At 40.6% G+C, this 23,281-nt stretch overlaps 3 protein-coding genes across 4 annotated transcripts; 1 reads left to right on the top strand and 2 right to left on the bottom strand.

The window, feature by feature from the left end:
• Positions 1–1,085: 1,085 nt before the first annotated feature.
• Positions 1,086–11,436, bottom strand: LOC311492679 (TBC1 domain family member 10A-like). The gene is made up of 9 exons (XM_084551020.1): positions 10,472–11,436; positions 8,921–9,020; positions 7,014–7,121; positions 6,567–6,673; positions 6,342–6,456; positions 5,598–5,663; positions 4,847–5,036; positions 4,602–4,756; positions 1,086–3,780 (listed from the first exon to the last, which is right to left on the bottom strand). The coding sequence occupies exons 1-9, from the start codon at positions 10,651–10,653 to the stop codon at positions 3,265–3,267; spliced, it is 1,539 nt and encodes a 512-aa protein (XP_084407146.1). The 5' UTR covers positions 10,654–11,436; the 3' UTR covers positions 1,086–3,264.
• Positions 11,437–11,984: 548 nt separating this feature from the next.
• Positions 11,985–17,011, bottom strand: sf3a1 (splicing factor 3a, subunit 1). 2 transcript variants are annotated; one of them, XM_084550878.1, is made up of 16 exons: positions 16,973–17,011; positions 16,772–16,850; positions 16,248–16,360; positions 15,952–16,156; positions 15,607–15,864; positions 15,446–15,520; positions 15,207–15,357; positions 14,906–15,102; positions 14,609–14,726; positions 14,212–14,519; positions 13,826–14,074; positions 13,528–13,735; positions 13,216–13,370; positions 12,818–12,919; positions 12,646–12,717; positions 11,985–12,559 (listed from the first exon to the last, which is right to left on the bottom strand). In XM_084550878.1, exons 2-16 carry the CDS (start codon positions 16,817–16,819, stop codon positions 12,458–12,460), a joined length of 2,361 nt encoding a protein of 786 aa, XP_084407004.1. In that variant the 5' UTR covers positions 16,820–16,850; positions 16,973–17,011; the 3' UTR covers positions 11,985–12,457. The 2 variants fall into 2 exon arrangements, with proteins under 2 accessions (XP_084407004.1, XP_084407005.1); XM_084550879.1 differs by having other exon boundaries at positions 11,986–12,559; positions 16,248–16,357.
• A 72-nt stretch (positions 17,012–17,083) lies between these two features.
• On the top strand, positions 17,084–21,363 carry ccdc157 (coiled-coil domain containing 157). The gene is made up of 10 exons (XM_084552126.1): positions 17,084–17,396; positions 17,476–17,626; positions 17,725–18,415; positions 18,485–18,562; positions 18,639–18,808; positions 18,922–19,098; positions 19,185–19,353; positions 19,694–19,833; positions 19,964–20,058; positions 20,161–21,363. The coding sequence occupies exons 1-10, from the start codon at positions 17,149–17,151 to the stop codon at positions 20,393–20,395; spliced, it is 2,154 nt and encodes a 717-aa protein (XP_084408252.1). The 5' UTR covers positions 17,084–17,148; the 3' UTR covers positions 20,396–21,363.
• The last annotated feature ends 1,918 nt before the right edge of the window (positions 21,364–23,281 follow it).

The raw sequence follows: 23,281 nt of genomic DNA, 5'->3' as shown, positions 1-23,281 counted from the left end.
GGAGAGGGAGTGGGAATGGCCTCTTTGGAGAGGGTTAGGGACTCAAGCTGAAGAGAAAGCCTAAAAGGAGAAAGGTTAAATATGTCGCAGAAACACTCCCACAGCAGCTTCACAATCTTTCCTTCATTTCTGGGATGCCCAGACATACAGACACCAGACCATGGACTCCCATTTGATAAGACCTTGCACCATGTCATCCTATCTGACATGATGTAGTTGACACAATGCAGAATGAAACTTTTACAAAATTCTCCCATTATAGTGCCAGTGATAATGAAAATTAACTAATCTTCTGCTCTTAGACCAACACACTGGGAACAGCTGCTTCAACGCAACTTAGACAGTAGCCCCATAAATCATAAATTGAGACATATTTCCTTTTCGGTAAGTCTTATGAGAAGATTGTCCTGCCCTCATATCCGTAGGATAATTATGTATCTTGATATAAATGGCTGGTCAGCTTAGTTTTTAATAAGCACTGAAGAAACAGCTTGCTTGACTCTGCCTAGAGTTACAAAAATACAGCTAAAGTTCACAGATTGAGAAATATTTCAGCACACAACCTAGTTTTTGTGCAACAGTCGCTGTAATGCAGTGGATTTATTCTACCCCAAACTGAAAAAAAAACACAATGTGTTTTATGTATTTATGTATTTTTATCAGCCATTCAGTCTGCTACAGTGATCAATATTTTCTCCAGACTAAACCCTTATTATAATACTTAAGATGAAAAGTGCAGTAATACCATTATTATCAAGACTTTTCCTATTTAGTGAAGAAAGGGAGAAAGTTGATTAAGCATATATTTTGAAAATGTACTTTTCACTTCAGCTATATAAAGTCAAAACAAAACGCACAGTAACTTTGAATTTGTTCATGAGGGCGGACTTACTTTGAAATTAGTTGTACGTTGTCCACGTGAAGGTAATGTCTAAGAAATTGTGGTGATTTTTAGACTAGTATTCTAGGCTAAGCTACTAGCTGGTTATATGTTAGCATGAATCTCATTACAAAACTTTAGATTACTTAAATGTACAGAAAATGACTGATACATATGAACTGATATCAATAAATTCCCAAAGATCAGAAATAAGAAGTGAGCAGCTTTAGGTTACGTTGCCAGGCAAATTTAAAGAAAAACAAACAGCGAGCCAAAATGGTCAAATGTATTTGTACATCTTTATTCAAAAGTAGAGATGTCACGTCACTCTCAGCTGTGGCGCGTTTGAACATGTTATGCAAAAATGTAGTTAGGGTAACTGCTGATCCGTGTTACATGTGGTGCAACATTAATAAACGTGTACAGTAATGAAGATATCTTGTTTTGTCACACACATTGAGAAACACTGCCTCATTTCAAAGTGATGACTGTGGTGCCCCATCTGCTGGTGAACACAAGACACTGCATACGGACAGGTAGAAAGCTTAACATGTCAGAAGACCCTTGCTATAGACATGCAACAGACATGTTTTAAGTTGGTTTTAGACTAAATTTAACATTAAACTCATGCCTTGTGGTCGTCAACCATCTTTTCCATAAGGCTACAGTAAATGGTAAAATAATACCCATCAGTCTTTCCAGATTAACCTTTTTCTCCTAGTGTTACAAATGTTGACCTAAAATGGACTGTCCTAGACTGCTATTGTCCTCAGCAGTTTCTGTAACCGTTCAATAAAATATAGCAATAAATGTCGAGAAATAAATTTCAAATTACAAAACAGTTATTTTAACATGTCATATCTACACAAAGAGCATTAAATTAAACTGTAACATGAGTGAAAAGTGATACAAGCGACTTAAAACTATTGAGTACAGGGGAGTGGCTTCTTGTTAAATGTCATCCTTTTAATCCCCACTGCTTTTTACAACTGACCTACACATGCAGAATTATACACACAAACACATTTCATACGTGTGCTCATGTTTGTCAAAACTCCCTTTGCGATTGTGACCCAAGTTGGAAACAGACTGACACAAAAAAGGATTGTCATGTTTAGGGAGGGGGAAAAAAAAAGCCTCATAGCAAATGTAAATCTCCATATTTCCCAAAGAAATGAGGCAGGTTCTTGCAAGACAGTTGCTTCAAATATCCCAGTAGATCTTGAAATCCCATGAACCTTCCTGACTATACACACAGGATAAGCTTGGTCACAGGTAGCAGGTCGTAGATGGTCTCTGAACAGTCTTAATTTGCTTTGGAAATTCTAGCAAAATATATTACAAAAATAGACACGACATCTTAGTGGCTCCCGCTCGAGCAGTGTCGAGAGGAAGGTCAGCACCATTAGGTGATCTGTGTTCGCTCAATGTCCAAGAGTCGACGGGAAACGCATGCATGAAAACGTACATCATGCTTATTTGCGTTTGGCAAGAGACAGCTTTTAAATTGACGAGCTTTTAAGAAGGCAGGAATGTGTCATACAGTGAGGAATGTCCAGTGTTCTCCTCTCTGTTGCCCAAGTAACATGAATTACTGCTGCTCCAAAGTGGCTGGAAGCGCCTGGCACAGTGAGAAGTTTATACAGAGCTGAACAACATCAGCTCAAATGACTCTAAAAAAGGTGACCATCTGTGCACCAGCAGGGCATGCGCGCACACACAACATGTCAACTGTCCTTTAAATAATTTGAGAAGATGAGTCAAAATTAGGATTATAAGACAAGATGTAAAGAAAAGTGAGTCTCAGAATTACCCCTGCTGTGTTCAGGTTTACTAACAGTAATGTAACAGGAAGCGCAGCAGGAACTACGAGGCTGCCCTCTAGTGAACAAATCCCATAATGAACTATAATGGCTTGAAACACAAGGAGTTTATATCAGTTTACATCTTCCGCTGCGCAGTATTACCAGTGAAATCTATAGTGTTGAATTTGAAACACGTACAAATTTGCATAAGCGTTGGCACCTTATTATTCTTTATGTCCTATTTAGACCTTTCAGCACTTTACTCCCAGTATCTCAGTAACTTGTCTCCCTTTCATAAAGAATACTAAGACTGAATAAGAGCATCAAGCATTAAGAGGAGGCAACAGCAGCTTCAAGTTGACGAATGGCAAAAGCGTTAAAGTAGTTCTACACCTAGCAATGATGCTTTAGTGTATGCTAATAATATCGTAGGCAAAATTGGGTTTAAAATGAATACAAAATAGTCCCTTAGTAGAATAATAGTAATGCTGGCAAGTCAGAGACTTTGGCAACAATGGCTGGTTGCTGAATGGAGGGTGCTGGTGCTTTGTCCACACAAACAGAGAGAGAGCTGCAGAGCTACAGGTATGTATCCTGCTCTGTGCTGCTAAGGCTTTGCGTGGATCGCTGAAGAGCGGATTCTTTGGCAGGAGAAAGGTCTGTTGGAGGCGCTTTCTGCTGGTGAGGTGAGTCTGTTATGTTTTGTGGCACAGCATCTGGAATCATGACAGGAGGCGGGGCAGGTGGATCTGAGGGTGGAGGAGGAGGGTCACTGGTAAGAGGGTAGGGATTAGGGTAAGGATTGGGGACCTCCACAACGGGCTGGGATTTTTTTATGCTCTCCTTCTTCTTCTTACTCTTCCTCTCCTCCTTGCCCTTCACCAGCTGCGGTGGAGACGGAGGCCCCTCAAGTACAATAGTGGGGTTCTGCTGCAGGTCCTGGCGTCTTGGTGGCTCAGCCCGCATGATGAGCTGGGCGCCGTGCATCCTTGGGGGCGACTTGAAATTCAGCTCTCCGTGCTTCTTCTTCCAGCGCTTGAGCTGGGTGTGATGCTCTCTTTCCACATCTCGCGCTGTCACTGGCACCTCGAGAATCTGGAAAAGACACGTCACCAGGTCACAACCGGACTCATACAAACAGCAACAAGAACAGGCTGCCGTGGCTGGAAAATACTGTACGGTTCTTGCCATGTTCGGCCACTGTGGTAAAAATGTGAACTTTGTCAGTAAATGCCAAAGGGCCTTGGATTGCTGTGGATGCACTGTCACTCACAGTCAAGACAGCCCTGCACATAAGAGGGGGTATTGTTATAGTAGACAGAGACTCACACAGGAACCAGACACTGAACAACCAGCACTCTGCTCAAGATATCGGTTAATCACTTTAATTCACTCTCTCAGACTCTGCTCTCGGGCTTGTGGCTACATTTATGAACTCTCTGTCTGTTATCTGCTTTTGTACAATGCAGCCTGCCATTTTAAATACTATTTCCTGTTGTATAAGCACGGAAACTACTCTGATCTTATAGATAACATTCTCCCTCTGATGCGCATGGTATAGATAAAGCATGACACATCAAGAGATGAGAAGTCTTTAATTTGAGTTAGAATCACTCCTGGAAAAAGATAAACATGAAGAAAAATTAACTATATCTGAGGTTATGGACATTTTTATCCACGTGCCTCATCAAAAACTGAACCTGATAAAGATTCAACTTTTGGATAAACAGACCAAATTCAACTCTAGGCTTATTTTACAATGTTAGTGGAATTAAAATTCTCAAAATCACCAATGTACGTTGCTCATTAACCTTTCTGCAAAGTGAATAGTTATTGACAAGTGATCTGGAAAATGCCCTAATAGCTAAAGATATATCACTACTCAGTACACCATGTCTCTGCTCCTCTGTTCTCACCTCTCGGACGAGGAAGCCCTCTTGCATGTATCGAGACTCTATGGCCTTGAGGAGCTCCATGGTCTCATACTGGCCCTGACAGGCCTTCAGTTTCTCACGGGTCCCCAGCATGCACTTAAGCAGAACCAACCCCACGCGAAAGATTATCTTCACTCCTGAAGGAGGAAGAAGAATTAGGTGAGAATGCTGCAGTGCGAGAATGTTCTTGTGTACTTCTTTTCTGTAGTACTGTGTGCAATTGGTACCGTCACAGAGGAACATGTCCCAGACACGCAGCACGGACGCCCAGGGTAGAGTCCTGGAGAAGGCACACATAAACCATTCAGTCATGTAGAGGATCGGTTCGATCTTATGTTTCTCCAAATGCCGGAAGGCTAGCGGGCAGACACGTCGCAGAAGAGCATACAGGATCTCTCCGTCTAACTGTATAGCTTCCTGAAAGAGACACAGGTAGAAAAGCATTAACAGAGAAAATAGAAACCCTTGTGGTGTGTATTGTCAAAACAGAAACCTGATATGCATGTGGATATTTATCCCTTAAAATAAACCGGTCCAAATGGATCGTATTTCTGCAAATACATTCACACTATGCCTTACTTCCCAGAGTCTGTCTTCTTTTGAAGCTGCATGCTATATTTCCACGAGGAAACTTTTTTTTTTAATATAAAAATAATAATATTGACAGTTACTGACAGGTTAAATTAATCACACAAGCTACTTTATTTATGTAGTTAGCTGAGGAGGCAAGCCGATGTTAAATTATGGTCTGACAAGACTGACAACGCCCCACTGGTTTCATCAGAAAGCTGTAACTACAGTATTCATGCATCAGACACTCCGTGGGGAACAAAAACACATTCCAGTTTATTGTAGTCAGCAAAAAGCCCAGTTAGTTATTGTGGATGATTGTTTTCGTAACCGAAAAGTTATGTTCTTTTTAGCATTTTCAACACTTGCTGAGGTCTTCAATAATGCTTTCATGAGTTTCAGTCTCACCAGGCCAGGACTGTAGTAGCCAGGGAGATACTTCTCACAGATTTGGACCAGTCCCCAGAATGCATCCTGTGGAAACAAATACAGATGATGTAAAGAAAAACTCGCTGTTCATATTAGAGGACTGCTCTTTGTTCACGTGAAACTTGGATAACACTGGAAAATTTTACACTTGTTTAATTCAGCCATAAAGAAACTTTTCTGTGGCAATGCTGTTTGTTTTCATTTACAAACCTTTTCCTATAAATTGTTATGTGGGTCTTTAATCTTTATGACATTTGTCTCATTAGAAAACGGGCATGTCAAAAGTGACAGATCAGTAGTTGGTATGTACAACCACACACACCACAACTAGAAATGCTAAAGTGAATGAGTAAAATTCGTGATTGCATCAGAATGTGATGACAGATGACAACGTGGACTTACTCTGTGGGATTATAGACCTGACTGCAATGCTATGCTATGTTATGTTATTATGAGCTGAGAAACCATACTCTTGTAAATTCATTCATTATTCAGTCTCTGGAGTGGCTCATGGGCTTATCTGCAGATTACATCATCTGTTCACTGTGTCCAGTGTTTAGTTTAAAATAGACTTCTTCGCAATTTACAAGTGAGTCTCCTAAAAGAGGAAGAGGAACATGGGATTTCTAGTTTTACAATGAATGCCAGTGTTAAATACCAAAATAACTTAAAAACAGCACATTTATTCCAAAGAAGACAGCTCATACAATGTGAATGCAGTACCTCAGCAGGCATGTGCATAAGTAACACAGCAGCAATAGGAGCCTGAGCCTGGCAGTATCCCTCCTCTGGTCTGTAGAGTGTGTAGGCCTTGAGAACACGGAACAGGTCCTGCTGCCTGCACCGAGTCAAAACACAAACAGAGACAACATTAAGACAAACTAAATGTCAAACTAGACATGGCCATGAGTTCCAGAGTCTAATATCAGATCACATCAGATAGCTTACCCGTGCCCTCCCCGTGACACAAACATCTCATGAAATGGAAACTGACGATGGAGGTCTTTCTCGATCACATCAATCCATTTGGGGTCGCCTGGCTGACTGTCCAGCTCCTGACATGTAAACATAGAGGACATGTGAGATGTCTTTGCCACACAGTAACTACACTGAGACTGATGGGCTTTCCAGAGACTTTCAGTGATAACACGAAAACTTATTGGATTAAACGATTTATATTAAATTAGTGTAAAACAGCTTATTTGAAAAGCAAAGACTGAACTAAAAGTGAGCTGGCTCCAGCCCTATGCAATAAACATCAGGGCTCTCAAACAACCACTGGTGCGTGACCACAGTTTCACTATCAATTTCAAATGAAATTTAAAAATGAAATGAGCCCCAAATACACCACAAAAAAAATCTGTAAGGAAGAAGTGAAAGAGGAAGCTGTCTGACCTGAAACTTTCCTTGGTTTTGCTCTTTCTTCACCTTCCCCCCTGACAGGTAGAGCCATGCACGGCCACGGAGGGCAGGAGGGATTCCTTTCTGGCACCGAAGCCTCACCTGAGTCCCAAAAGAAAATAGTTTCACCTAATAAATAATACTCCGAGGAAACAAGTGTGGAAATGGCTTGACAAAAGCCAAGAAAAGTGTTATGCAATCTAGTATGTACAGTCGGTGGTAAGTGGACCTGCCACGTAGTATTGGTTCCTTTTCTTGAATCTATGTGAAACACACTTACTATGGAGTCCTTAAGGCTGACTAGCTCACATTTAGGAGGACGTGTTAACATATAACGATGAACAAGAACTAAAACAACGTTCTTCTACCCCAAAAAATCTAAATAAAGAGGTTAATTAAATAACCTGTGCCCACGTATATATAGTCCCTATATTTCCGTAGGGGTGGGTTAGTAGTTCTAAACTGTACATTTAAGTATCTGCTGCAGCAGATTTTCTCCCATCTCGTCATTAAAAGTTATTTATTTAAAATTAATTTCATAGCACTAACACATTACAGGTTAAACTGGGATCACCAAACGCATTTAGTGCTGGTGAACTCTGAAATGCTCTCTGTAAACATACAGTAAAAACTGACTTCCACTTGAATTTGGCCACTACAGTATAATTTCTGGCCAGGGTGGTGGAGAACTCATAAGTGCTGCAGTCATATAATGTTTGGGAAGTAAGAGTAAGTATCAAAGTAACCTTTACTTAATCCCTCAAGGGCAATTATTGAATTAGCATTGTCAAGCAAAGAGATGTAAAAAATAAATAAGGGAGCTGCTTTATAAGTACAATATAATATGTCCGCTGAAAAGCTTTTAAAGAAATAACATCAACGCATCAATTAATAAAATCCAATACACCAACATAAGCTGAGACGTATGTCATCCATCTCATTATCCTTTAAATTTTTTCTCTTCTGATGGCTTTGAGCTTGTTTTTTCTGTGAATGGGAAACATCCCCCTGTTAATTACACAACAAACCATTTTTGTGATCACAATAAAAATAAAATGCTTAAAAACATCCTTTAGCAGAGCTCATGTGACGTCTCCAAGCACCGTCGCTATAACCTTGAAGAGTCACAAGCAGCTGTTGAGGCAACAGATTAGTATAATAAGATAAGTGATAAGATAATTTATCCCACGATGGGGAAATTTAAGTGTCCCTGTGCTGAAATAGTATAACAGTGTTAATTTCTGGGCGTTTTTTGTTTTTTTCTGATATGAAGCTGGCACGCTTCCCCAAGGACACTACAGTTGTTGCTGAACTACACCTATCAATCGAAGTAGCATAATAAAGGATTAGAAAGCTTGACCTTCCCTGAATGGCCTTTAAGCCTACCTGCAAAACAGGTTAATGAAACTCCCTGCCGCTTATTTTGACGTTTGCTGTTTTAAATACATAGACAGATCATTCACATCACCTTTATTTCAGAGTCGTCTCACAGGAAGTCAATACAGCCCCACCCTGAATCTGAGACTATTAATTTGTCACATGGCACATGGTGCAATAAAGGGATGGGTTGTGTCTTGCTTGCCGCTGACTCATGGAAATGAGATGAAGCTGCAGCGCTGAGCTGAATCGCGCTTCACGCAGAACCAGCTAGACAAGTGGAGCAGCAAACAATGTGTTCACTAAGACTTCTCCTGGTGCGATCGAATACTTGAGCAATGTTATGTACATTGTTCGATCATGTATATAAAACTACTTGGGGCTAAAAACTTCTTCCTGGAGACAACGTGACAATATCTGAGCTATGCTTAAAATCCGTTAGACAAAGGCGTAATAGTAGTATGTTGGACATAAGAACAAGCCACTTGATATTTTGTGTTACTGAGTTAACACCTGGTGCTGACCTTGTTGAATCTCTTGATCATCCACTTGTCCCAGTGGCTAAGCATGTCCAGCCACTTCACCTCCCTTTGCCTGAGCACCTCAGGAGGCACATCCTGAGCTCTGCGGGTGCAACGGTGAGAAGATGGAAAAGACACATTTTATATTTTGTACATTCAATCATGATTAAACCAAATGAGACTGACCAATGCCTTAATGCTTCTTGTTTTTGCAAAAAGAGCATGGGCAGGGTGTAAAAAAAGGCTAAGAATTTTGATTAAGTCTGAAAGAAACCTCCAGTTGGCACAGGCATAAAAAGACTGTTGTTAGGGGTTATTCCCTTGAGACAGCACAACACAGAAGAGACAAACTTGCAAGAAAAAAGGCACTTTATCTTGCCGCATGTGTGATCAGATCTGCATGTGTGATTATCGCTCATTTGCAGTCAGTAAACTGTGCAATGAGTAAAAATAGGAACTACTAGTTCTTGTTTTGAGGAGACAATAAAAGATGCAAACCCACGTGTTGCCCATCTAATGACATATTCTGTTCAATCTCAGGGAGCTACAGTCAGGCTTTGTCTGCTTTATGATGTAATTTAACCTCAAAACATTTAAAGGCAAAAAAAAATAAAATAGGACTCCAGCAGGAAAAGAAAAACGTAAGCAAATCCAAGCTACATTATGAACGTGGTCTAGATGCTTTACCAAGGTATGTAATTATCTCATAGGCACAAGCCTGTAATTGTAGGCTTCACGTCTTCAAAGAGCGTTTTTTTTTTTAATTTAGGACAACCATCTTTCAATTAAAAGTGTAAGCTATTTGTTGTGGATCAGTACAAGATGTTACACTCTGAATTCAGCTCCCAAAAAAAACGTTGAATGAGTATAAGTTACCTTCATTGCCAAAAAAAGTGCAAGTTAAACTCCGGGTCTGTGACTAAAACTGAGCCAAAAGAGGCCCCTCTAGTAATGGGGCACCAGAGCTGTGGCTTCAAGTCTGCCAAAACTTCAGAAAACAGGAAACTCCCAGGCAGCCGGTGCTTGGCACAACTTTCACCCTCTCCTTCCACTATTTCAGTGGTGTCATGTGTGCTTTAAGGCCGACAGTAAAAAAAGAAAAGGAGGAAAAAAAAAAAAAAATCTGTGTCTTGCCTCCATGAATAAATTAATTCAGACCAACCAGACAGTGAGAACTCCTCCATTTAGCTCCCCCTCGCAAATAAAGTGTGAGTGGCAAATAATATTTATATAAAATAAAGGTTAAACTGTATATTATGGAAAAAAAAAAACAATCCTTTACGTTCTACCTTCATGCATCTTGCGTTGACATTTGCCACAATGAGGGAGGCATACAAAATGAATGTGCCACGCAGCTGGTTGGGAGCTCAGTTGTTCAGAGGAGCCCCGACAACAACACCAACACAACTTGCATTTCTAGATCCCTACCATTATCCAGCTTTGACTGCAAATTTAATACCACCCACGTATTATTTTTAGCCGAGACTTCATTGAAACAACAACACAGATGAAGTCCGTGAGAATGAATCACTGGAACAGTTAAAACAAACTTACGACGCCTCCGAGTGCTGCTGAGCCCCACCAATAAATCCATATTTATCGGTCTGTCTGTCGCTGGTGAAGCCGTTGATCTCTGAGTCGGATCCAAAAGAGCTCTCGTCGTCAATGTGGCTGCTGCTAATAGTCCTGATACTCCTTGTGTCCACTGATTGACGGCCGTTCTCTATCTTGGCCATGGTAGCAAGAGAGCTAACTGGCTAGCCAGTATAGCTAACGTCAGCGAGCTTGTTGACAGCTCGAAGTCAAATCTGCTCTTCTGCATATGTTGTCGACTCAAACTGCATCGACGCCATGATTTCCCTACGCGGGTTAAACTTTCCAACTATTGTTCTGTATGTAGAAATTACCTAACTTTGCGCTTCAACTGTCAGGCCACATTAAAGAGCTTATGTATCAGCTGGCTAGGTTAATGCTTATTTCGATTTAACATTAGCTAGCTAACGGTGACTAGCTAACGTAAAGTTAGCCTTAACGGCTCGTGCCAACACAGTCCAAAACTATTTCTAAACTCACTCCTAAACTCAGACTTACAACAAACTACATTATCATCTCAGTTTCCCCAGTTAGGTACTTACTAACTACGTCTGCTGGTTACAAGACTAGTTCATTATGTCCTCATCTAACGGTGTCTTGGTGCGCTGTCCTGTCATTCCGAGTTTGCTGGACAGATTTCTTTCTGTCTCCACCAGCAACAACCCAGCCTGCCGTCCTGTGTTGATTACCGTCGTAATGTTATGGCGACCCCTATTGGTCATCTGTAATACTGTATGACCGCACCACTTGTATTGTTTTAGCTCGGCCTTCTACACTCAATTGTCATTTCATTAGGTACAACGAATGCGTTGAAACAGTCTTCCACTAAGTCTTATATTCAGCATTTGTTTAACTGTATAAAACTGTGTTTTCATTTTGGAGGCTGCGATTTGTAGTGCTATTGTGTTTAATTATACTTAATTATAATAACTGTAGTACACTTTTGGTTATAATTCAATTCAGTTTTTAACTGCAGTTTGTTTTGGCCATGTAGTTATGTAGTTTCTGGGGCTGTCAGTAACAGCACTAACTACATCCTTCAAAAGAGCAGCTCAATTACAATCTTTCTTAAGCTGTTCAACATAAACTGAACTTCTGAAGTCATGAAGCTGAGATTTATTGCAGTACTGTTAGGTTAGAATGCATTTACATGTGAACACACTTGTACTTTATACATGCTTTTATACACTGCCTGGCCATAAAAAAAGGACACCACCAAAAACAAACAGTGACACACTCTTAATATTTCGTTGGGCCGCCTCTAGCTTTGATTACAGCACACATTCACTGTGGAATTGTTTCGATAAGCTTCTGCAATGTCACAATTTTTTTTTTTCCATCCAGTGCTGCATTCATTTTTCACCAAGATCTTGTATTGATGAGAGTCTGACCTTTTATTTTTGACCCTTTTTGCTGAATAATTCCTCCCGTCTCTGTGCAATGCTGCCACTGGATACCCAGTTTCCTGTCGGATAAATAAAGTATCTATGTATCCATCTATTTGTTTTCACAAGTATACCTAATGTTTTGGCAAGCGAGTGTAAATGTTGCCTTAAGCAGCCTGTGCATCACGTGGCCTGCATTAATCCATGTCATGTTATCTAATCACACTGTAATTAGTCAGTTTCAAACTTTATATATCATTATTCACCAACAAAAAGCTTTTTTTTTTAACTCCTTTATTTAAATGAGAGAACATGATGGGGCTTTACTTATTCTTACAAGTTACCAACAACTGTATATCATCACAAACAAATCACAATTTGAACTAATCATGTGAAACCATGCCTGTCAGTGGGCGTATAATTCATTTAACATTTAAGAACAACATGCTCTTCATACAAAAGTGCATGAAAAATGTTATTTACTTTCAAAAATTACCGTCAAACTAAAATGACAAGACAGGGCAGAGAGACAAAAAAAATCCCCTTTTTCCTGCAGCGTGGCTCACTTCTTTCTTCCACCTCTCTCCTTCAGTGCCAAATGAATGACTGAACCGTTGCACATGTTGTAATAAGCCAGAGAGTTGGAATCCTTGATGAAAATGCCCTAAAATCCACAATATTTATTTGTTAGTCGTTTATATCTATGTAGATGACATGACATATTTCAACAAGGTTAAAAGAAAACTTTACCTCATACTGCAACTTCTGTTTTCCAGCTGGCATGCCTGTAGCTTCATGGATTTTGACTTTAATGACAGACACCTGTGAAGACATTGCATTTGCACATCCGTTAGAATGCAGCAGGGGCGCTTGAATAAACTCATGAATTAAGTACACGCGAGTACATCAAATATTTGCATACCTGGTCTGTGAGTGGGACAGTGAAATTGAGCACTTGGCCATTCAGCTTCCATTCACTCTTATCCTGCATGTTCGGCACCTGCACTTTAACTGCCACTGGTCCCTGGAGATGGAAAAAAATAAATCACAGCCCAAGTTTAGATAAAATAAGGGAGTGGTATAAACCTAGATGTTACAGATGCAGTCAGTAATTCCACCATGTTTAGCGGTTTGCTGTGTGTTCTTCAGCTAATAAAACAGAAAATACTGGTTTTATTTAATACCGCGGTCACAAACATTAATGACATTCCCAACCATTAGGTGCCTGTATTTTCTCTGCATGCTGGTCAAAGACTGTGTCTTAGTATAGGAAATGAATGTAGTGCAACATATTTCCAACACATCACTGATCTAACAAACCTTGTTTCTACGAAGGAACTCCTCCTCTGGAATAAGGTTGTCTTCTGTCTTCATCTTCTTGGTGGCCGGCTCATCCTCATGAGGTGGGGGTGGATGGGAAGGTGGAGCTGGAGCAGAGCTTGGTGGCTGTGGTACTGGAGGAGCGGGGACAAATGCTGGAAGAAGAAAGAGGTCATTTAACTTAAATGTCTGAAATAAAGAAGGTGAGAAATGTTCTGGTACCAGATTTGCAGAAAAGAAGTATTAATTTCACATGTGAAGAATATTTATTCTAAAGTATTACTGACAGGTGTTTGGAAGCATTCATCTTACCGGTTGGAACAACCATGGGAGGTGGTCTGGGTGCCATGATGTGGGATGCAGATGGCGGCATAGGAACAACATTGATGCGGGGGGCAGGAATCATGGGTGGCATTTGAGCTATAACCTGACCTGGTGCAAGACGCACCACAGGAGATACAGGTGGCCTTGGAATTACAGGTACAGCAGACAAAAGAGTGGTGCGCACTGGAGGGGCCATCTGTGTAATAAGAAAATTAGTGGATTATGAGGTATATATGCACAATCAAGAGTTATGAAGAATAAATCCTTTATAAAGCTAGTAACTCACAGAGACAGGTGGGCGAGGTATAGATGTGATAGGAGGACTAGGTTTAGGCATACTGGAGGCAGAGGAAGGGATGGGAGGCTGGTGATGAACATCAGATGGCTTGCTTGGGCCAATTTTCTCTTTGGTGTCATCCTCTCCAACCAGTCCTTTGGCTTTGTGAATAGCTTCGATCTGCTCTTGCAGGGTGATGTTGGCCTGTGCTGCCTGCTGTGTACGAGCCATGCTTCCTGAATGACCATCCCAGGTAACCTGTTGAGGGAATAAGTTAAAAGACACAAAAACATTAATGTAAACAAACCAAGTTTCATATAAACTATGAGGATTAAAACTCCTCTGGCTCAATCTGAATCATCAAAGAAAGTCTTATAAACCACAACAGTTCTCACCTTCTCCTCTGGCTTCTGGATTTCTTCTTCACCAATCTTTTTACCAATGGCCGTCTCTTCCACACCAAAGATATCGGTACGCCTCTCAGCCAGCTGTTTCAAGCTACTCTCGATATCCAAACCAGGAGCATAGACTTCATCCTCTGTCTGTCTCTCTCTGATGCTGCGGTCTCTTTGCTCCAACCAGCGTGGGTCCAGCAGACCAATACGCATGTGCTCCTGCATCTTACTGGCTGGAATCTTCTCACCAGTAATTGGGGAGATGAGGTATTCATCTGAAACTGCAACTGGGAGCTGAGGCCTAGAAGCTGTGAGGAAATGATAGCATGAGATTAACACACACCATACATAGTAATGTTATGGATTTAGTATTCTCTCATCTAAGGAGTCCTGTTACCTTTGGGGTCGTAGTCTTTGCGAATAATGACATGGTCTGGAGTTGGTGGCAGTGGGGGAGGCATCGGGTTGTCTGGTGGTAGTGGCGCCTTCATGCCATCATCATCATCATCAGATCCCTGAAAAAAAAAAAACAGCAGAAGAATACAATGTTACCAGAAATTATTGTTCGTTTACTTCTCTTCCAGCAGAGGGAAAGTAAACGTGGGTGCTCAGGGGGAATATGTGTTGAGATTAATGGAAATTATATTCCACAAAGATTCGCAGCACAGGAATCAACTACTTCATCAATTCTAACCTCATCCATGTCCTGCACTTGTGTGTCTTGATCAGGTTGTGAAGCTTGGCCTTCACGCCTATCCTCCCGCTCGTCGTCTTCGTCCTCACTTTCAACCTCCATCTCCACTTCCTCACTCTCGCCATACTTCTCGTAGCGCTCTTGGATTAGGATTCGAGCGCCAAGTTCCTCTGGTGTGGTGGGTGGGGGGAAGTGGCCTGGGGGAAGAGAGGTACCAAAAAAAGATGCATGATTTAGGATACATGAAGCTATATTTAGGGGATTTATTGTTTACACTTTATAGTTATAGCAGTTAAATTACCTTGTTCATTAGGCTGGAAATCCACTGTCTCAACCACTACAAAGTCATGCCAATCAATTTGGGCATATGCCACTCGTTCTTTCTCCCTTTCCTCTTCCTCCTTCTTTCTCTCACGCTCCTGGAACTTTGCCCACTCAACACGGTACCTCACCTGGTTGTGGAATAAGACAGATGATTAATACGGGCAACATGTTACTTAATCCTTATTCTAAGAAACAGTCGCAAATAAAAGAAATTACCTGGTCCATAACCTCTCTTGGGTTCTCAGCCTCTCTCTTGAGTTTGGTCAGTAAGCCTTTGGGAGGAATCAAAATCTGAAGGTAGAAAGTCAAAATACAGTTTAACATCACCACCCAAACAAACACCAAAAATTTCAGACAGGGTTAATTTTTTTGGTCACCTTAGTGTACTGCTCAACCAGTTTGGTGAAGTAGTTGAAGAGGCTGTGCTGTGGACGCAAAAAATCAAACTGGTAGTTTCTCTGCTCTTTCTGCATGAGCTGTGTGAGAAATTGGCGGCCATTGCGAGCAACAAACTGGGCAGTGAGCTTGACTACGTCCAAATCAAACGCCGAGATTGATGGAGGATCTGCAATGAACTCAAACTCAGGCGGTGGTTCTTTGGGGACCACTGTCTCCTGAATGACCTGTGACTGCACCTGTTGATAGAGTATTAGATGTTATTAGATGTTAACACTGCCAGATATAAACGATGATAAAATGCACACTGAAATCCAGCGTCTTACTTTTTGTGGAAGTTGCTGAGACTGCTGCATGGTCTGCTGCATAACCTTAGGCACTGCTGCAGATGGTTCTTGTGCTTTGCCTTCCTTAAATTCATTGACCTTGTGACGGTAGTAGGAATGGTAGGGGTCATTGGGGTTGAGGAAATTAAACTTTGGATTGTTGATCTCATTCTGACGGATTCTTGCTTCAAACTCAGGTCCATTCCTGTGACATGACAAGAAATTTGTTACACCACAGACATAAAATCCTGATTGCAGCTATATACTGTATAACTGACATAAATTTGGTTACTAACCTGGCAACAAAGCTGGCTGTCTTGTCAACAATGTTTCGAACTTCAGGAGGTGGATATATGATCCCAACAATGGGTTTGGTGGCAGGGGTTTCTTCCACTGGTGCATCGTTCTGCTGACAGAATTTACATGTGTTAATTTGTGTTATGCAAGACTTAAAATAAGATTTAGAAAAAGCAAAATAAGCCAGCATCATGACCAAGGAAAAATACTACTTCTTTATTAAAACATTTCTCAACAGACTTAACTGTTATACTTTACTGTAAATCTTTTAAAAATAACAGATCTACAGCTCCCTTCTAATATTCAATCTTGTATCGGCTAAGAGGGTGAATTAGCCACCAATGCTAACTACATGCTAGCAAGATTTAACGTTTACTCAAAACAGACGACAGTTAATTAAAAAAATCTAATTCATGAACAACTTTTACAGTAAAAGAAAGCGTAAACCGATGGCTAGTTAGCCGACAGAAGAAGTATGTTAGCTACATGGCTAACATTAGCTAAGCAAAAGCGGTATCATTACCTTGTTGTTGGACTCCGGCTGAACTATCTGAACAGGCCCAGGCGGCATGGCTGCGACTTTTTGTCAAACCGGAATTTACCTGCAAACACCGAACAATGTGAGCACAACTGTTAATACACAGCCTTTTAAAATTGTATTATGCGAGGAACGCAATCTATAAGAAGTACAAAAAGCCTATATTTGCAGTGGTTGAATACTCACTCCGTCGCGCTTTCGTTGCTCCAATGGACGCGTATTACTTCCGGTAACACGCCGCAAAGGATTGTGGAACATAGAGTAACTTTTGAGGTTTCCAAGGAGATCGGATGTCAACAAGCTACACCTTTCTCCCTTTGAGCATCAGACAAAAAATATAGCTTTAAGCTAGCTTGTAAGACATGAGTGAGTTGCTGGGTCGTCAGGACTGTATCGACAGCCTCCGAAAAGACCTGGTCGACCTTCAAGGGGCGATTCTGGACGTGTTTTCTAGAACCGGCCCGGTCCTCTTCTCCTCCTGGAAGTTCCCCGACAAACTCTCTTGTAATCTGGATATGGTAGCTCTGCTGGAGCAGTACGACTTTATGGATGGGGAGGACGCATTCAACCAGCATTCCCACATTGTTTTACTGGAGCTGCTGATAGACAGGTAATATATAACGTTAAGATAATAAATATTTGAATACTTCTTTAAACACGCTTCTTTTCTCCTCTTCTGCCTGAACAAGGCTTCTACTTCTTCTACAAAGCTGCAGTGTTTTTGCTGAGCAAATGAGGGGCAGCTACAGGAGCGAACAACCCCAGCAGAACGGATGCATCTCAGTTGGTCTTGTGGTCAGAAACTATTGGAGTAATCTAGTTCAATTTGCCAACATTAAGGTAGGCATATTACTTCTTCTTAGAGAAAATAATGAAGATTGAGCAGTTCACAAATATATCTTACTTCTTTTTTTATTTTTTGTTTCTTCTTCTTTTAGGAGATCTGCAGAGACGTTAGGAAACCAACAAAAACATTTAACTGTGACGAAGCAACGACACCTGGCTCCAACCAAATAAGCTCACGCGCTGATCTTTGCAGACATTGTTTATCGACCTGGTCTTCAACAAGCTCATTTAAATTTGTCCCTCAGAGTCATGATGCCTCCAGTCCTACCGACAACATCCCGAGCCATCCTGCAGTTGAAAGCCATAATGCAGGCTGCCAAACATTTGAATCATCCCTCATACCCTGTGATGCCTGTCATCAAGTGCAGTCCATTTTGAGAAAGACAGGAGATGCTTTAGTAGATCTGTTACACAGTGAGGGCCTGCCCTCATCTCTGCAGCCTCTCTTAGCAGCTGTGGAGGACACACTGGAGCTGGGACACATGACAGCAGGTGATGTTGGTCAGTGGGCCAACGAGCAACTCAGGGACATGCGCCGGCTGGCAAAACATGTTCAGGATGTGCGAGGTACAGTACAGCCTCTTAAGGATCGACTTACTGCAGTAGAAACAGAAAGGGACAGATCCAGAGCCCAGCTGGAAAAAGTGCAGAAAGAGGTCAAACAACAAATAGAAAAACATCAAGCAAACATAGTCCAGCTGGAGTTTTCACTGCACAAAGCACAGAGATCCATGAAAGAAACAGAACAAAGACTACTTGAGGAGCAACAACAACTTAGGAGAGGTGAGCAAACTAAAAAATAAACATGCTGAAAAATCACTGACATTTTATACATATTCTTTCTTTTAACAGACGCTTTGTCCTTGGAGGAGACTAAAGCCAGCCTAAAGGAAAAAGTAGCATTTTTGCAAGAAGCTTTACAAGCACTTGGTGAGGACTTGCCATTCAAGTTTTGCACATGAAGTCAACTGTTATGGTGTAAATGGATATTTTTTTCCCGTGACAGAATGTGAAAAGAATGCGCTGCAAGACAAGGTGAAGACCTTGCAAGCAGAGGGTGAGGCTTGTTGTAAACTGCAAAACAGGATCCAGCAGTTAGAGAGCCAGATCTCTGACACTCAACTTCTTCTTGACAAAGAGAGCGCCAAGTACCAGAGTGCTTTCCGACAACAAGAGGTCAGCGTCAGAGCACTGGATTATTTGTCACTTTCTGCTCGAGACATTTATGGTCACACACAAATATGTCACGCAACAGCAATTAAATTGATTTATTTTTATTGTGCATTCAGTCAATGCAGGCAAAGCAGAAATGTTTGCTAGAGAGAGTCGATGCTCTGGACGAAGAGTGTGAAGAGCTACAGAGGCAACTGGGAGAGAGAGAGGAACGACAGATCAGCCTACACAATAGGCTGCAACAAATGTCAGAAGAGAAAGAACAACTACAAGCTCAGCTCAATCAGCAGCAGGTACTTAAATGCCAATTACCAATAGAAATACCCATAATACACAAGACTAGCAGCATATGCCCTTATGTGTTTTTCTTCTTCTTCAGGACTTGTATTTAGGGCTTGAAAAGGAGAAGCAGACACTTGAAACACAGGTGGACGAGCTGAAAAAGTGTGTAGTCGAGCAGAAGGAATACGTGCAAGGATTAAAGGAGAGGGAGCGACTGTTGGTGGCTTTCCCAGAGCTCACTCCACTGGCTCAGGCCCAACCACAGAGTAGGCATTTATGAATCATCCACCGACTGACATCACCTGCATGTATGCACATAAACTAGTTTGATGTTGTTTACACTGCTGTAGAGCACCATCCAGCCGTGGCTGCTGTTTCTTTAGAAAAGAGTGTAAAAAAAATAAACTCTACATAGGTGTCCCTGTGCACCTGCACTGTACTGTACATAGCAGAGACAGCAATAAAATTCTTATTTAGAGTAATGTTATGAAAATAATTCCACAGCCATTACCTGGAAAGGTATAGCGTGTTTCCGTTCTTCCACTTGTCATTTATTTGTACTGTACTTATGTTGAGTTACTACTTGCTGTATGTCTTGCAAACAAGGTACAGGTAATGTGCTTCTGGATATGGAGCAACAAATGCAGGCAAATAGCATTCGCATAAAGGTTCTGGAGCAGGAAAATACTGCCCTACACAGAAGTCTTGAGAAACTGGGGGAAAGAGCACAACATAACGCCATCAGGGTAGGAATTTAATAATGCTGTAAAATGTGAAAATATATGATAACTATACATTAGTTGTACATTTCTCACCTACATGCTTATACAGATGTTATCTGGGTTATTGACTGTATATATACATTTTTAAATATAGGAAGCCTCACCTCTGCAGACATGGAGTTTATCTCCATCCAGCACCCCAACAGTAACACAACAAAATCACCCAACACAAATGCAGAAGAGTCAGTTGTAAGTATTTTTAGATTTGTTAAGAAAAGTGTTATGTTCTAACACAAGCAGCACACATGAGTAATACTGTGTTTCCATTCCTTCTTCTTCTTTGTTCCACAGGCAGAGCAGCAGTGCAGCATGGCTGGGACACAGTAACAGAAGAAAGGCAGCGAGAGGTGGAGAAAGTAGTTTGGAGTCATCCAGGTCAGAGGATCATGTGTCTGCCTCCCCCTCGTCCCTGCACCTTCAAACCCTCCACTTCAACACGGACTCCACTCCTGCAAAAAGCCATACGAGGCTACGCAGCAGTTCCTTGCTCTCTCATTCTAGAGGCGTGAATCAGAGGAGAAAGTAAATGCCTGGAGGTGTAAATGTATTTAATCAAAAGGTACTTTTGTGAAAGACAACACAGCTCTGTATGAGTATTGTTGGCAACAATTACACCTTGCGCATTCCTAAATTACTAATGTTTCTATAAGTCTACATTATTGTGTGCACTTATGACAGTATACTACAACTGTTACCACTACATATCTCATTAATGTTAAATTAACTATGTCTCACTGTGTAAATGTAAAAGGAAGAGGTAGGTAGCAGGTGGAAGGTAGCATTGACAAGGAAGGAATCACATGGTTCAAAGTAAACGGACGGCTTGAACAACCTTGAATGTCACGCCAATAATGTGAAAGATAGAGACGTCCTTGTCGTTGTTTGTATGCTATCTGGCAAGGGTGGGGAGTTCCCATGGAAACGTAAGAGCTTGCAGGATTCAGAGGAATCATGCTCAGCTGAATCTCACTTCAGACCTTTAGTTCCGTCCCTCTGATATAGTCTTTCAGTACATCCTCATTTGTGTACCAAGATTAAAATTCAACATACTGTCCATAATTTCGAGTTAAGCCATTTTTGTGTTTGCATGCCACACTTTAGGCTTTTTTTGCTGAGCTAATTTCAGATGTCATGAGCTCAGTTGTGTAATCTGGTTCTAATAGAGAGTAACAAATTTGACCTGATTAGCATTTCTAATCACTTTACTATCAACACTCTGACCTCTCACTAATACGTCCTGAATGAACACCTGATCTGTCATTTTATTCAATTAGGAGACAGCTCATGACTGGAGGTTAATCCCTAACATGGGTTAGTTAAACATTTGTGTCATCAAGCATGTAATTGAAGTTAGTCTTAAGTTCTTTAAACTAGCAGCCACAGATGGCAGGGAAGAATATTGCTTGACAAAGAATTCATAACCACAGCATCGAGTCATGTTAATCATGATTATATAGCCTATAGGTTGTACTTCCTGCAAGATAATAAAATCACTTACACTGCACATATATATTTTTTTTTTAATCAAGGGGAGGCGCTACTAGTGAATATAGCAAAACAAAAAGGAAGCAACCAATAGATATCATCAGGAAACGTAGTTCACTTACATTGAGACATTTGTTTTTTTAAAGTTTTTCTGAGTAATGTTTTGTCTGAGTCAACGTCCATTACTGCATTCAAGTAAATCTTGAAGGAAGCAGCACCCAGGACAGGAAGCAAAACTTTGGGTAAAGGTTTAAAGTTATTGTTTTACTTAGATGGCAAATGAGATTCCTGCTGAGTTTATTTTTATGGTGGGGGTTTGGTACTACTGCATAAAAGAGAAAATAACAGTCATAAAATAAATCAGCTTTTTTTTTTTTCTTCTTTTTAGGAACAAAATAATAACAGCTATAAGTGATTTAACAAAACATAAAGTTTGGTCTATTTAAGATATGTGAAGCAAAATAGCCCAAAATCTCAAAATTGACCAGTGCATGAAGCTATGATACTTTTGCCTGTTGTGTCTCAACTTAAAATGGTTACAAGGGTTATTATGGGTCTGTATTTAGCAGCAAATAATGTCCAGACATTGGACAAGTGTATACTTAAGACCAGAATACCGTTAAGTAGACTGGGAGCAGGTAACTGGATGGTATAAGATACTCTGAATCTGTTTACAACAGCTGTATGGACAAGAATTAACTTACAGGCAGGACATAGTAAAAGAAGATTTGGTTGAATATATTCATAATATACACTATTTCAGCTTGACCTCACCAATGACAGCTGGGATAGGCTCCTGACCCCCCATAACCCTTCATAGGACAAGCAGTTACAGAAGATGAATGAATGAAGATGATGAATTATTTCATTTTGTTGTGAACAAGGATATTTACTTTATTCTGTTTCTTATTCTATACTTTGGACTAGACACAGACTAGATATTACTTGTGTCGTACTGTATGTGGTTCTCCAAGATGCAATTGGAAAATGTAACAATTTTTGCAAATGCTGCTTCAAAACATTTATTTTTTTTTCATCTTTTGTATTTTACACAGACATACAGCATAACAGAAGGATTTGAGACTTTGATGTGCAAGTATAGAGTACAATACTATTCAGAAGTAAGAAAAGAACTGGATTATTTATAACTGTGCCTCTTGGCATAAAAAAAAAAGACAGAGAAAGAGGTGAGAGAACGTTCAGCTTAGAAAAAGCACCACAGTAGTTGACATCAAAAGCATAACTGTGACAAAAGTTTACCAGACGATAGTTTGCAAACTGTGCAAGGTTGTACAAAACTCTCTTGAACCAAACTCCTTTTTGAAACTATGCCAAAATGCCTCCTATTTTACATTCTATTCCAAGTTAGGGTTTTGGTTTAATAATTCAAAAGCATGAAGTCCTATATAATTTTATAACAGACATATAAATAAAACTAAACCATTCAGACGGACTAGTTTAGCTTTGGAAATCAGTCTGTATTGATTACAACATGTTTAAGGCCATTGGTTTCCTATGTAAAACATGCAAACAAACTGGAATTAATAAAGACTACACAATAAACATTTTCTGAAGTACTTTTACTTACAGTATGTGATAAAAAATAAAGCCTCATTTTAGGTCATCAACTGACACAAGTGCAGTCTGTGGGAATGTTATCTGTATAATACGAGAGAGTTCTCACATGTGGGGCTATCTTTAATCTAGGTCAATCTGCAGGCTGGCGACAGGGACTGCTGCAAATCTGCTGGGATTATGGAGGCCTCAAAGAGATGAAACATCCCACTTTAACGTAACAACTGATGTCTGCCAGCCTGTCGATATTTGTGTCCAAAGAGTACCATTCATTAGGTTTGTGCTTCCCACTATATCAAATAATTTCTCAGGTTGTCTCCAGAAATCAGTCATACAATCTCAGTGATCGATG

The sequence above is a fragment of the Chelon labrosus genome (genome assembly GCF_963514085.1).
Source record: "Chelon labrosus genome assembly, chromosome: 9".
Taxonomy (NCBI): Eukaryota; Metazoa; Chordata; class Actinopteri; order Mugiliformes; family Mugilidae; genus Chelon; species Chelon labrosus.
This window is presented reverse-complemented; position numbering and strand designations above follow the sequence as displayed.